At 35.6% G+C, this 15,130-nt stretch overlaps 1 protein-coding gene across 1 annotated transcript in view; it reads right to left on the bottom strand.

The window, feature by feature from the left end:
• The window catches only part of CNOT10 (CCR4-NOT transcription complex subunit 10), a 32,448-nt gene that overhangs the window by 8,294 nt on the left and 9,024 nt on the right, over positions 1-15,130 (bottom strand). Inside the window, exons 4-13 of the mRNA XM_002198146.7 lie at positions 14,722-14,872; positions 13,645-13,790; positions 12,696-12,782; positions 11,898-11,981; positions 11,025-11,142; positions 10,006-10,155; positions 8,207-8,409; positions 5,520-5,641; positions 4,747-4,923; positions 2,077-2,157 (exon numbers count right to left, since the gene is read on the bottom strand). Of these exons, the coding sequence (XP_002198182.1) occupies positions 2,077-2,157; positions 4,747-4,923; positions 5,520-5,641; positions 8,207-8,409; positions 10,006-10,155; positions 11,025-11,142; positions 11,898-11,981; positions 12,696-12,782; positions 13,645-13,790; positions 14,722-14,872 (1,319 nt within the window). The remainder of the gene's footprint in view (positions 1-2,076; positions 2,158-4,746; positions 4,924-5,519; positions 5,642-8,206; positions 8,410-10,005; positions 10,156-11,024; positions 11,143-11,897; positions 11,982-12,695; positions 12,783-13,644; positions 13,791-14,721; positions 14,873-15,130) is intronic.

Genomic DNA, 15,130 nt, shown 5'->3' with positions numbered 1-15,130 from the left:
TTGGTGTGTGGAACATACCTCAGCCTGAGAGCAGAGCAGGGGAATTGGCTTGTCCAAGGACGACAAGCAGCAATGAAAATTGTGTAAAAGAATCTCAGAAGAAAAATCTGGAGTTTCTACTTCCAATGCATAAATTCTTAGCAATGATTGGTGTCCTCAGACTTCTGCTTGTTGCTTTTAAAATCTTGCAATTGAATTACTGCTTATTATGAGAAAAGTCCACCCAACCAGTCCACCAATTTGTGGAGAAGTATCAAGCAATATATAGGACATGTAAACCTTTTCTAAATTATATTTTTAGCTTTTAAAAACTGTTCAGGGGCAAAGGTAAGTCTGGCATTTCAAACTCTCACAAGGATGTGCAACTGTATAAAATAATCAAAAAAAGGCATTCATAGTCCCTTTTCAGTTCTAGAAGCAATAGTGGTTTTTCAATTCAGTGACTTGCCAGGAAAATATTGAACAGATACCTATTCCTTAGGATAATCCTTGACAATATCCAGATTTTTTTTTCTTCCTTTTGCCCAACTCAACAAAAATTTCAGTTTTCTCACTTAGCTTCTTAGTGAGCAAGGCTACAGAAATTTACTATTTACAATATAAATATAGAAGACTACTATTTGAGTGTAATGTATTTTGCTAGTTAAATCTCCAGAAGCTTAGAAACAATTTCAGCAGAATCACTTTATAGGAATGTGCAGTCCTCTAGATTAAACCAAAGCATATAGTGAAAAAAAAAATTAAAAAACATTAAAAAATCAATGCTTTTCCTTTCCTCATATGAAGTTCTTTACCAGAAGCAGCTCACTTCTTGCTGAACTGCTAAGTTTTTTTCCTGACATGTTGTCAGATTTCATCAGTACATAACAACAGCTGATTGTGAAAGATAAGACTACGTATTTAAAAAAAAAAAATCACAAAGTGACACCATGTAATTTTGACATGTGGCAACCACATTTTCAACAGTCAGGAGAAAAAGCCCACAAAACCCACAAGCAACCCACATCACTTTTTAATCCAGCATGTTCTATTTCAAGTAGCACACTCTTGTACCACTTCAGAATAAATAATCGACATTGCCTCACAGATTCCTCCTGAAGTGCTTTTAAATGAGTACAAGAAGATTTGCTACATGTTGTGGAGCAAAGGAAAGGTTAAGCTGGTCATTATAAAACATAGGTTACCTGGGGTTAGGCTGAAACAGAATGTTTACCTAAGAGTTCAAGTGGGAAATTATTGTATGTTTTGTCCATAATGGAAACTTAAAACAGATTTCTTTTTTCTAAACAGGTGCAAGCTTTATAGTAAGAGATTTTCAACAGGCTGGAAGCCACCTGAAATAATTAACATTGCCAGTAAATGGTAATCTTGTTGGGGAAAAGTAAAGGGGCTCCAGATAATCTGATACTTATTTACACACACGTGAGTTATTCTATCTGGAGAACACTCAGACTCCTGAACAAGCAGTTTAAGGATCTTTGAGAACACATAAGAAATTTACAGTAAAATTTTACCTATATTTTGCCATTGCGAGAAAGTCAAATGCCTTGACAGAGGCATTTTTGCTTTTTATTTTATGCAAACTATGGATTTATTCCTGCTGAAAGGAACAACATTCCCATTGGTAAAAGCAGCTATGCTGCTTCCCACTTAAATTTTCTTTCCTCATCCAAAAAGCATATAATGTGGGCACTGAATTCTAAACAAGCCTTATTGTGGCTTTAAAGGGAAAAGGTACGTACCGCAATTTCCATCCCCTTCCACCAATATCAACAGCCATTCTTGGGTTTTTAGATTTGTCCTTATGGAACTTGATATTTTCAGCTTTGCCCAATATATAAACACCAAACTTACAATACTGGGATCAAACAGACTGATCTACCTAAGCTGAAATTCTGGATGGTTTCTATTTGCTCAGATTCAAAGCTGAGAAGAAAGGAAGCACACACATTTGAAAAATAGATTACTAGCTACAATTCAATATCAAAAATGGCTACAAAAAAACCCCAAAACCTAGGAATCACAGTTAAGGAAGAGGATTTTTTAAATGGTGGATATTTTATATTATTTACTTGCCTTAAATTCTCCAATTCCTGTTTCTTCAAAGGTGAAGAAGGAGGAGCTGCAATGAATTTGTCCCCTTCATGACTTTTATTGCTAGAATAAAAACAGTGTATTACTATAATAGATAATTTAAAAATTCTCAGTTTATTTATTCACTCAATTTAAAAGAACATAAATTCTGCAGCCTAAAATAGAGGGAGTTGAAGTTATTCACAGATTGAGGCACATGTTCTTATCCTAACCACTCTATTTGAGAAGGAAGAAGTGGGACACTTGCTGGAAAGGATTTGACTGACAGACCAAACAACCCACACCATTCTTCACAGCCTTGAGCTATTTTTGAAGTTCAGTGTAGGATAAGCATTTTTAACTGGAGGGACACAGAATTTGCTGCATTTGTAGCTTCTCTTCTTTTAGCCTGTAAGAAAAGCACTAAACTAGTTTTCTCTCCAGACCTCTTAACAACTAGTTACATAAATACTCTAGAAAGATAACCCACAAAGTGCTACAACTTCCTTTAGACTTCTAGCTACCCTTTATTGCAAAATCTTCTTCTTCCTTTTCCTTTGTCTTTTCTTTTTTTTTCCTTTCTCCAAATAAAATTCCACTTTCTTAAAATTACACTTTGTTTTTTTGGGCGGAGCATTTGGGGAGTATTTATTCTATTTAAGAAGTATGAAACTTCACCCTCCAATAAGCTGAAAGAACCTCCTTCTGGAATGAGAATTGAAGAGACAGCTAATGGCTGTGTCTTGGCAGTGAGAAACATCATGGTCTAGAAAAAGATTTAAAAGAAAATTCAGAATTGAAACTGAATCTGTCCACTTAACAAGAACCTAATTTATGAGTTTCATGTCTGTCTATTACAAATAGGTAAGATAACTTCAACATTCAAAACATACAGCAGAAATCTCCAAGGAAATTAATATTCAATACTGCTGTAGAGTACATACTTCATGCCTTTATCAAAAATTAGTTCAAAAAAATACCCTTAACCACTAAAAATATTCCCTGTTTTCTTGTGAATAAGAGAAGAATCTGCCTTAAGAGTCAGCCTGCTCAATTAGTGGGATTTGCTTTAAAACCATCCTGGTCAATTAGTGTGATTTTCTTCAAATGCCTTGTATGTTTTACTGTTCTCTCACAGAGGTTCCCTTGTCAGAAGGAACAAATCCTTAGAGAACCTTTCAGAATGCGACACAGAAATTGAAGAACAGCTTCCTTTGTTGGTATTTTGAAATTGGCAATGACTACTGGGAGATATGAGGGAGTCCTTTCTTTAGCTTTTTTTTTCAGCTGAAGAAGCATCTGGTTTTGAAAGCAGAAGGTAGCAAAGGATCTTCCCATACAGGGCATGTTTTCCTTTCCCCACTCCTACAAAAATAAACAAAAAACACCCCAATAGAAAACAAAAAAGGAGGTCTTGTCTGAGTAAGGGCCACCACTTTGTTTTTAGCACTGCCCCTCCGTGAGCCCCCCAAAACCTTAAAACTGAAGTCCCATTTAAACCAGAGAAGCTTCATCTAAATGGGCTGCATATACGCTTGCCAGAGAACCTCCAACCTTAGTAAAAAGAAAAAAAAAAACCTACAACAAACAACCCAACAAAAATAAAAACCCACAACCACCCTCTCCCCCCTCCAACTTTTATAAATCATTTGGTCACTTGTTAAGATAGATTGCAAGTGGGAAAACAGGATTATAGAGAGCAACATTCAAATATTGTTGCAAACAGTAGCAGCCGCTGACCCCCAGTCTATCTGCAGACAACCTCAGAATACACGAGGATGCACCAGTAAATCCTGCCTTGTGAGAAATGGATCTTATCTTAACATATATCTGTACTCAGGTCTGACCAAACCAGCATATTTTTTCATTTCTCTCTAACTAGTTCAAGTTCTACCACAGAAACTTTTTCCAGATGAGTTATTGTAACATTTCCCCTCAAAACGGTCTTTAATGAAAGTTTAGACTATGATCAAAAGTTACTCTTCAAAAAGAAGTCTAGAATATATGAAATATGCGATAAATTAAACCATCTTCCTTTAACATACACTGTCTATAAATTACTTTTTCTAAAACTTCGACAGCCAAGATTTTTCTTAAATTCTTTTCTGCAAAATATTATTTATTAAGCAATAGCTCCATGCTATTACTTAATATGTCCTACTTACTTTCTAAATCTAGTTTCCCATTTAATGCAAACACAACAAAGCATACTAGGGCTGATGAATGTCAACTCTGATCATGGGGAAATGTTTACAACTGAGTTTCCAGACATTCAGATATGTATTGAATCAAGTACACGGTGCACGTGCGCTCACACACAAAATCACTGTAACATGGAACTTCACTTACAATTAGAGAAATACCAATACGCACAGCAGGAGGGTGTGGGAAAACATAACATTTGCAGCACAGAAAAAAAGATGGCCAAGGGAAAAAATAATTTCACTGTCTAATTTAATAAGAGTTGATAGGGACAGGAGGCATCAACTCAGTATTTTATTCTTTAATTAAAACAAGTGGCTAAACAATTTCCATGAACATACCAACATTATTAAGAGAATTTACAAATATGTTCTGTTTTTCTGCTGGCCAAACAAGGTAAATCGCAGAGACAGATCGTCGGCCCAGAGTTACTCTGGACAAAAAGAAGGGTTTATATTCAATTCTGTTTACCTGCATGCTTCACTGCTTTCAGTGTTTTCTGTATTTCCCCCCAGCTGACTATTAGTTTTTGATCCATTTTCCTGCTTGGGCTCCTGTTGATCTTCTGGCAGTAGAAGCAAGGCATTTCTTAGACAAATCGCTGCAAACTCCATGCTGGCTACAGGTATTGCTGAGGACTGCCCATCACTTAAAGAGACACAGAAGTTGACCAATAAGTAGCAATCCTACTAAATTAAAAATAAAAGCGGAGCTCCAGAAATATCTGAATGCAGAGAAAACTTCACCCTAAAAATGTTAAATAACATTTTAATATACCAAATTTAATTTATTAAGGTGTAGTTATCTTGTTATCTTTACATATTGAAAATAAATCACAATGCCCAAATAGAGTCACTAAATTTTTGACTTCACTTACTGAAGTTTAATGGCAGAGCAACTAGATTCTTTCTCCATTTTTCTAAAGTGGATTACTGAAAATATATGTTCTTAAGTGAGAAAAAGAGGACAGATTCAGCTATTTGAAAATAAAATTTCAGATAAGTAAATTTTAAGCTTTAATGCCCATCTTTCTTACAATAAACACACAGTTAAGCCCTCTGCTGGCTATCACAGAGGAGGCACAAAATTATGTTTAAGACTCACCAAGCATTTTAGCATGCCTCTCTTTTCACTGCATGAATGAAGAGTTATTCCACAACAATTTTAAAATCTCAGACAAACAGATATATATCCTTAACATAGCTATAAAAACAAAATAAATAACCCATGGAAAACATACTCACTTATAAACAACATTCTGTATGGACTGGGATGCTAGGACTATCTTACGGTGGTAGCCTTGACCTACTATTGATTGCACAATTCCCTTTTTGCTGGGAAGACCTTTAGTCTCTTGTTCTGATGTCTAAAAGGAAAAAGGAAAATAAGAGCTTAAATAGCAAGGCTATTGAATGAGAGCTTGAAAAAGTAAGTGAAGGCCAAAAGAAGACCTTGAACCCTGCTAAAATATAAGAATAATGGATACAGTTTTAAATCTAAAGTACAATGAAGGATCAGGCACCTTCTATTGTCTTTGTGTTGCAGAAGGGTTTTACTGCACACAGTGTAAGCACAGATTAGTTCTGACAGCTTGTCTGATAGCCTACTGACCTAGTTTCTCCTCTGTTTTGAAAGCAAAAGAACAATGAACCAAGTCATATTAAAAGAACTGACAGGATATCTAAAAAGAAATAATTTGATCTGCCAAATAACATTCAGACTTGGCATTATAACACTTGCCATCTTCTCGCCCTGCTTACACAGCACTCAAAACGCTCTTTGGAAAAGCTGCTCCCAAACTGTTCCATGGGGAGCACAAAGCTGAACAACAACATATGCAAAGATACATTAAATTGACTTGTTTAATGGATTGTTGAGTATGCAGACACATTCTGGGGGTCAAATGAACCTAAAGTACCCTAATTGTCAGTCCCAAGAATTATCTCTACACCATGTTTACTGACGTTTGTTTTGCCGTTTTACCATGAGCCATCTTAACACCATTGCTAAGTTTAGTGAGGGATGAAGAGTTGCAGTTTTAAGAAAAAACTTATCCTAAATCTGGACTTTCAATAGCTGTCACTTTTCAAGAAAATTTATCAGAATCGATGGTAAAAATATTGACATAGTAGCATTTACTACCAAATAAAAAATACGTACATCGAGTTTGGATATGAAGCACATATTTCAAAAAAGGTGTTTGAAATGCAGATGTTTAAAAGGCAATCTTCTTCCATTTATATTTTATGTTTATAAAACACTAAAGTGGGTGAAAATTAGCTTCAGTGAAATTGCTTTTCTGCATGGTGTTCAGAGCATAAATATGAATCTATGCTTAGCTATAAAGGAATACTACTGCAAATTGACTTACAAGGTCAAACTGAACATATTATTGACTTTAGGACCTCATTTGTCATGTTGCAAATCCAACAACTTAAAGACACTTTCTCTTTGTCTTTAATATTAATAGCATCAAAAGTTAATTTATCTATTTTAAGATTACAAATTTAGGGAACAACAAGCTGGTTTTTTGACATGAATTGAAGCTCTCTGGTACACCACACATCATCATAACTGTACAGAAAGAAAGCCTCAGGAACCTGGCATAATCTACTACTTTGGCTAGTCTGCAGTAAATAGGGAAGTGTCCCATAAAGATCTGTATTTCCCATTTCCAGATTGCTAAACACTGTCCTTGTAAATGGAAATCCTAGCTTTGGATTTTTGCCACAAAGCCACTAATCCATTCTCATATTCAGCTTTTCATTAGAGATGATCAGATGTGTCTTCTTTATCTATTTGTGACTTGTACCCAGTAGGATTGATACAGAAAATTGCAAAATTAGTATGAAGAAACCTGTTTTTCATGCATTTGCTGTGCTTTATAAAACTGAAGTAACATATAGAATCACAGTCAGTCCAGTTTTGACCCAACTCTTGAATCATCAGTGCTCTGCCTCTGAAGTCGGTATACAAGCAAACCTCTGCTATAAAGTTGTATCTTTTGTAAGGTCTCTGAAATGGAGATACCAAAATATTGAGTACTATTCAAATTCCCAAGGGAAAAGTTATTAATTTTGTATTTGGATAGTGTGCAGTAAATAAATGTATAGAGGCCACCCAGAGAGGAAAAACTGATGATTCAGGGGTGGAGGGAAAATGGAGTGAATATAGCTATTTGTTCAATTCATCTCACACATCCTGTGTAAGGAGTTAAATTGGCTGTGGGAATAACAGCATAGGATCACACAATTACAGACTACCTCATCACTCCCCCACACTTAAGGGGTGAATTACAGTTTTACAGGGAATCATTACAGTGTATCTTAATTTCACAGATGTACTATTTAGGTACAGATTTTTCTTCTAAGAGCAAACAACCCTGTTCTCAGTCCTCTGAATTTTATCATATAGGTTTATCCTAAACATACATGGATCAAGAGGTTGGAAACAAGATGTCCCAGAGGACATGCAATATGCCTGCCATCAGTAGGTTTCCACCAACTTTGCCACAAGAAGAAGGTGAAGACTTAGCAATTAGAGATTCAGTTTCCCAGCAGGTGTGATCCCAACAGCTTCAGGTTGGAGAAGGCTGTTCTCTGCTTCCTCAGCCTCTGTCACTTTCAGGCTACTGACACTACAAAGTCTCACCTCACTTAATCTCTAGTGGACAATGAGTTAGGAAACAATGAAACTTTAGATGAGCTTTGGCTGCATGAAGAGAAAAAGGCCACATGCAAAAAATTCCCTTCACCTGTTGCAGCTCCAGATTAAACATATAAAAATACATATACACAAGAAATAATTAATCTGGATTTACAGAGGTGTTACAACATCAGGCCTTCAAAATACACAGCTTAACTCTAGGTATTAGTTCTACCTTTCTGTAATCACATGCCATTCTTTAGAAGAATTTTCCAAAGCTACTTACCCCTTTATTGGCAGCAATGCAGCATTCTGCTATTCTCAGCCACAGACGAGGGTTTGAGTGATAAACCTGGACTGCCTCAATCAGGCATTCAAAGGCAGCTAGGGGCCTCCCAATATGCAAGAGCTGAATGCCACAGTTATAGAGTAACTCATATCGTTTGTTAGTCAGTAGTGTACACATGGGTCTCCCTGAAAATTTTTTACCTGCAGAAAAGGATTACATCATATCGAATGTGCAACTCAAGACAGCACAAAACTCTAAGAGGAAGAGGGAAGCTGTGAGAAACACCCCAAAGCTACCAAGCGCCTCTCTTATTGCTGAAATGCACTAGCCTCCCTCGGTAAATTTCTTTCATACCAAAACTGATTTCAAAGACAAATTAATTGTATTCTTAATGAAGACTGAAGTACATTAAATGCAAACCTCATACATTCCTTATCATACAAGCTAAGTGCTATACAATAGTACTGAATCCCAGATTTGTGAGAATACACATACCTACACACATTCCAGAGAATAGAGATTCCAGAAGAAAACCACTTTGCTGTTAACAAGTATAAAACACTTTCTGTATTCACATTAATGCCTAAGGCTACACTTGGGTCCAGGGGTGAAATAGGAAAAAAACAATAAAATGCCTGATAGTGAATATACTTTAGAGAACACAAGAAATGAAAACAATTATAACTTCATCATGAAATTATGAAGACTGAGTGATGAGGCCCTCTATAGTCAAATAGGAGAGGTCTCACATTCACAAGTCCTAGTCCTGTTCTCTGGGACAACACAGGAGGGCATAAACAATCCAGGAGATTCTTGAATGTGTTTATGAAAACTTCCTTCTCCAAATGTTGAAGGAGCCAATGAGGATAGGCCCTATACTGGACCTCGTTCTCACCAACAAGGAGGGGCTGGTTGGGACTGTGAAATAGTGGAGTTAAAGATCCTTAGGACAGTAGGAAGTATGCACAGCAAGCTCACTACACTGGCTTGACTTCAGGCAAATAGACTTTGGCATCTTCGGGGGTGTGATCAGTACAACACCATGGGATAAAGCCCTGAATGGAAGAGGAGCCCAAGAAAGCTGATTAATATTCAAGGATCACCTCTCCCAAGCTCAGGAGTGATGCATCCCAATAAAGCAGCTAGGCAAAAATGCCTCAAAAATGCCCCTGAACAAATTCAAATACAAAAAGAAAGCTGACAAAGGGTGGAAGCAAGGACCAGTAACCTGGGAGGAAAATAGAGAAACCAAGGACCAGGCTGGAAAGATAAAGCCCTGACAGGATTAAATCTGAATAGGGACATCTAGGGCAACGACAAAATCTTCTATAGATATGTTGGTGATAAAAGGAAAACTAGGGAAAGTGCGAGTCCCCTGCACAAAGAAACAGGAGACCTGGTTATCCAGAATATGGAGAAGGCATCCTTCATGTCCTGATAATTCTACACATTGTTAGCAGGACTATAAATAACCTATGCAAAATAGGTCACAAAAACTTCTTTTTTGTCATACCTCCCTAACTGATGGACAAAGTCTACAAACAAGGGAGAAGTAATTGTCCCAGCACCATGATACATCAAGAAAAACAAAAAAATAAAGAATATATTTAATCATCATCATGTATTTCTGGCAACAGCAACTACATCCTTACATTAGGTTATCATCAAAATTCTCACCCCTCTTACCCACAAAGAGATGGAAGGGGAATTTTGCTGATAATTACTCAAACTGTCTGTTCTCTATTTCCTAGACTTGCCAACCCCTTTTCCACCATCTGTTTTAATCTCTTGCTTACCTGGATCCGAGCTGCCCGTTCCCAGTTGTGCACATGCGTTATCATTTTCTTGCAAGGCTTTTTTAAAGTAAAAAATTCCTAAATTGTGCTTTCCCATTGCAAAGTGGATGCAACCAAGATTGTTCCAGAACATACACCTTAAGCATTCACCTAAGAGCACAAGAAAAGAGCATTTTCAGAAAGTGAAAGTTGTCACCAAGCCCACAAAATGCTCCAACCACTTTCTCATGGGTCAGCATATTATAGCAGTCTATTAAACATGTTTTTCAGTGAGATGTTCATAGATGACGGTGTTATATTCAATCTGACATACACATGTATTTATGCCAGCCTAACCATATATGCAGGAAATTCACTCTTCTTCCTAAACATACGTTCAGGTAACACTGTGAGAGGTTTTTTCTAAATAATAAAGGACAAAAAATTAAACTTTTCACTTACCTGCTGGTGACTAAAATTTTACAGAGTTAACATGGATAATAAAGACAAAAGAAAAAAAAAAACCCACCCTAAAAATCCAACTAATCAGACCATTAGCAAACTAAATAGACATTATTTTAGTCATAGCCTAGGAAGACTAATAAGTGAATATTATACTGTGCAAAAAGGCTAATACAAAGAAGTTATGTGAGGTAAAGTTTTCAAAAAATGTTAAATCATGAAGAGAACTTTAAGAGTATAAACTGTCAGAGAGGCCTCAATTCTAAATCTAGTATGTTGCCTTTTGTTTCATTTATGGATTAAGAAACTCAATTATGAGCCTTGCAAATATAACACAGCTTCATAAATCCATTTTCATGGACAATCACAGCCTTCTGTAGAAGAATGTTCAATGAAAATTACTACAGTGTTGTGTGAAAGTACAAGAAGAAAGATTAAACACATCTAGCATATAAACTCTTGACTTGCAGGGCTGACACTGTTAAGTGATCATTAATATCCTTAAAACTGACATCAACAAGGAAGTCCTATTATACTAGACACTGAAGTACCTGCAGGATGAAGGGTTTTTATTTTACCTGTTTTCATGAAGCCTGGATGTTCAGCAATGTTGGCACTGTTTAAAAGTTTGACAGCTTTACGGTAATTGCCTCTCAAATACTCGAAATTGCTTTTAAGAAAGAGAGAAGGAGCTGACTGTGAAGGAGAAAACAACAGTTAGTTATCTCGTGGTTGATGATTTCTACTGCTAGTGTTATATCACTTCACAAACTTGCCTCTGCTGCCATTTAAAAATAAATGGGTTTAGGCCAGAATACTTTCAAGAACTCTGTCGTGAACTTTAGAGAACTCTGTCATGGAAATGACTAAGGGCAAACAATCTCTAACCTGTATTCTAATACCTTCCTTCTCACACTTCCCCTCCCTGCAGAGTTCCTCATACGCTGTAATCTTCCTAGTCTATCAACACAGACCTCATGATCCAGAAGGTTTTCTGTTAAACTTGCTTTCCAGCAAGGCATAAGCCTCAAAAAAACGTCAACAAAAAGAAAAAAACAACCCCAAAAAATGCCCACATATCCCAGAATTAATGTTTTATAAACTGGTTTAAACTACCAATTACATCAAAGTTTGTAATATGCATAACATCTACAGTAAACTAAAATTTATTTCATTTCAATTATAAAGACTGCTAAACCTGTTTATTATACAGTGTTTCACTGTTATTTCAGCACCACAAGGCCTACTTTTTTAGCAACTGAAAACAGCACAAATAAGAAACTTCTACATTAATTACATTTGCAAAGAGATTACAAACCCAACTGACTACAGAAAGAATTACTTCCAAAATCCACCCTCAATAAGAACTTTTTTTGTAAAGAAGACTAGCAAATTCAGTTTTAAGATACAGAACACATGTAGATTTGAAAAACAGTCTTAAGAATACTTACATTCCCAGCTGTATTCATAACAGACTTGATCTCCCTTTTGCATGCTTTTAATGACTTCATCTGGATATAGGCTCTCACCTTATACTGTTAAAAAATTAAATTTGTTAAATAATATACAATAATTTCTGCAAGTTTGCAAGACAAATTGTATCTAGATATTTACTGCAGAATATTTTCTATATATCTTTAAAATAACGTAGCAAAAAGATATTCAAAAAGTCTTCACAAAAAAGAAATTATATTCAGACTTTAAACACCACATTTATAGGGTTTGTATCTACAATAAGCACATGAACACTTTGTTCAATGGCCAACAGCTGCTCCATATTCAAGCACAGATATGAACACTTAAAATTACAAACTAATTTTAAAAATCTAACATCTTAAACCCAGACATTTACCTACTAAACTGAAAACACAAGTGAATGCTAATAGAGATAAGCACCCTAACTCTTCACATTATTTTTCAACAGAACACTACAATGAAATAAAATCTCAGCTGATTTAGACTGCTGGAGGTTGAACAGACAAATTCAATGCAGCAAACTGCCATGTAAAGAAATTACTATAACACACAGGGAGTGAAATTGTGGTGGTGGACAGGATGTTAGGTCAGTTTTTCCTGTACATGTATCTTACAAAAAGAAAGACTAAGAAAAAAATCTTTTTTTTTTTTTTGTTTTACAACAAGGAGAGAGAAAGAATCATATTTTGGGCTAAACCAGTTTTGAAGGAGGGATGCTCAGATTCAAAACCCTTGAAGTAATGTTCCTGTATAAATAACATGCAGACCCTTACCTGATGTATCTTAGATTTAGCAACTTCTATCAAAGCTCCACTTTCAGCTTTTTGATTCGAGGAATCTTTATTGGTATTATTACCTGACTGTCAAAAAAAAGAAGGAAGCGTTACTGTTATTCACCTTTTAAATTCAGTTGACAGATTCACCTCACATGAAGAAAAATAAGTATAGTATTAATACAATTTTGAGTATTTAATATCAAAATATACACATCCCACCAGAAACTAACTTGAGTTTAAGAATCAAAATCCATGAACCATACCAGCCTCTGAAAAGCTGAATTCTGTACTAACATTAGTGTTATACTACATTGCTCTGCAGTTAAGAATTCTTTTGCCTAGAAGGATGATGTGCACATTTCTAGAGTACCTCTTTAATACTTCCTTCAGTAGATTACTATAGACTTTAAATGAGAATATTTAAAGTGTGATATTCCATCAATAGGAAAACACTGCAATGCCCTCTCTTCACTTCCAAGCCACCACTGATTTTCTCGATTTTTCCAAAAGGCACATGAAATATTTAATTTGAAAGTGTGCCTCATACTTTCAGATACTATATAAAAAAGATACTTCATTTCCCATCCTAAGCTGTGCAACTGCAGTTCCTCTGACACTAACTTCCCTTTCAAACTTAGGGTCTCATATGGTCATAGTCAAACACAAGCAATATTTGACTCTCAAGACAACTGTTTTTCCAGTGCAAGTCTCTGACTGAAGAATGACATTTTAGCTCCCTGGAGTAAGAGAAAAGGGCGAAAGAGAGGGAATAAACAGCTGTTGTACACAATTAACTCAATTATTAACATATTTAAGCTGCTGTCTAAAGTTACAGGTGATCTAACATAGTCTTAAATTCCAAAGTCTTTTACGACACTGATTTTGGATTGAGCTAAAGCATACTTCTGATAAAGATTTAAAAGCATTTGTATGATTTTAAGCTTACCTCATTTTTTCCATTCTTGCTGTTATTGTTGCCCTGTGAAATCATTTTTTCCAGAACAGCAAGCAGATGCAAGGCTTTCTCAGCTTGGTAAGTTAACAGGTATAAGTCTACAAGCAAGAAGCACACAGCCTGGGCAAACTTCTCTTCTGTGAAAAGCAAAGAAAATAAATTTGTTTTACAGCTCTAATACCAATCCCTCCAAACATGGATGGAAAAAAAAAATTACTATAAAGTGCCATCCCTGCAACATTATGAGAAAAATCAATATATTACATAAGAAAAAATAATGCAGCCATGTCCAACCCAAAGCTAAGTACATACACTGAAAAGAAAGCTCACTTATTTAAATGGCATCAGCACAGAAGCACAGAGTAGGGACAGCTTAACAAGTATTTCATGTTCATAGATTCTGAGAACTGATCTAAGCAGATGAGCACCAAAGATGCAGCATCCAAATAGACAGAGCTATACGCAGATGTGGAATCCTACAGAACTCACAAAGATTCTGTACAAACACATCTCTGCTTAGCTGACTTCACAGAGAAAGTCCCAGTTATGCATATTGAAAACTGGGAGGAATTCAAGCAGAAACACAGCAGCATTTACTTAATGTACTGAGACCCACACACATACATCCTTCAGCCTTCTCACTTATAAAATTTAACAAGGATTATGAAACTATTTCAACAAGTATGGTAATTCTACTAGACCAGGTATCATAGCTCATAAAAGTTGCAGATTTTGTATTCAGATATAAGCATATACAATTACGTATTACCTAATTAAGGTATTTAAAAATTAGTGTCCTGAAAAACAGACACCCACCTGTGAAGTTGCATGATGACTCAAAACATTAGATTTAAAATAATTTCACTAGCTTGTATATTATTATTACACCTTCCCCCAAATTCATTTGTTGTCCTTGATATAAATAAAACATGTTCTTCATTCCAAACCCTACCTATTTTCTTAAAACTGTATTAGACAAATTACAAATTACTTGTCTGATAGTGAAAAAGACTGAATTGTCTTTCTGTAGTTCTTGAATGGACAAGATTCTTCTTTCTGCCTACATACCAAAAGGCTCTATGAACTGGTACAGCTTCTCCCCAACAGATATAGCTTCAGTATACTGACGCAGATGGTACAGGATAACAGCTTGATTGTAGTACAGCATACTGTTCTCAACATCATCCAAACCATCCATTTCTTCAACAACAGAGTGAACCTGAAAAAATCCCACTCATTTCATTAAACTTTCAGTACCTATGATTTTAAAGTACCAGGTATTTAAAAAAACCCTCCAAAGCTATGAATTTCTTCAAAGGTAAATTATAACTTATTGACCTAATAAACTTCCTTGTTGTAATACATTAACACAGAAAAAAAAAAAAAAACTCATACAAAGAAATACAAAATTGTCAATTGAGTAGTAAAGTAATATTTTCACTTTTTTATCATTTCACAAATTATTCCACATTAAGGA

Source organism: Taeniopygia guttata, chromosome 2, assembly GCF_048771995.1.
Source record: "Taeniopygia guttata chromosome 2, bTaeGut7.mat, whole genome shotgun sequence".
Taxonomy (NCBI): Eukaryota; Metazoa; Chordata; class Aves; order Passeriformes; family Estrildidae; genus Taeniopygia; species Taeniopygia guttata.
This window is presented reverse-complemented; position numbering and strand designations above follow the sequence as displayed.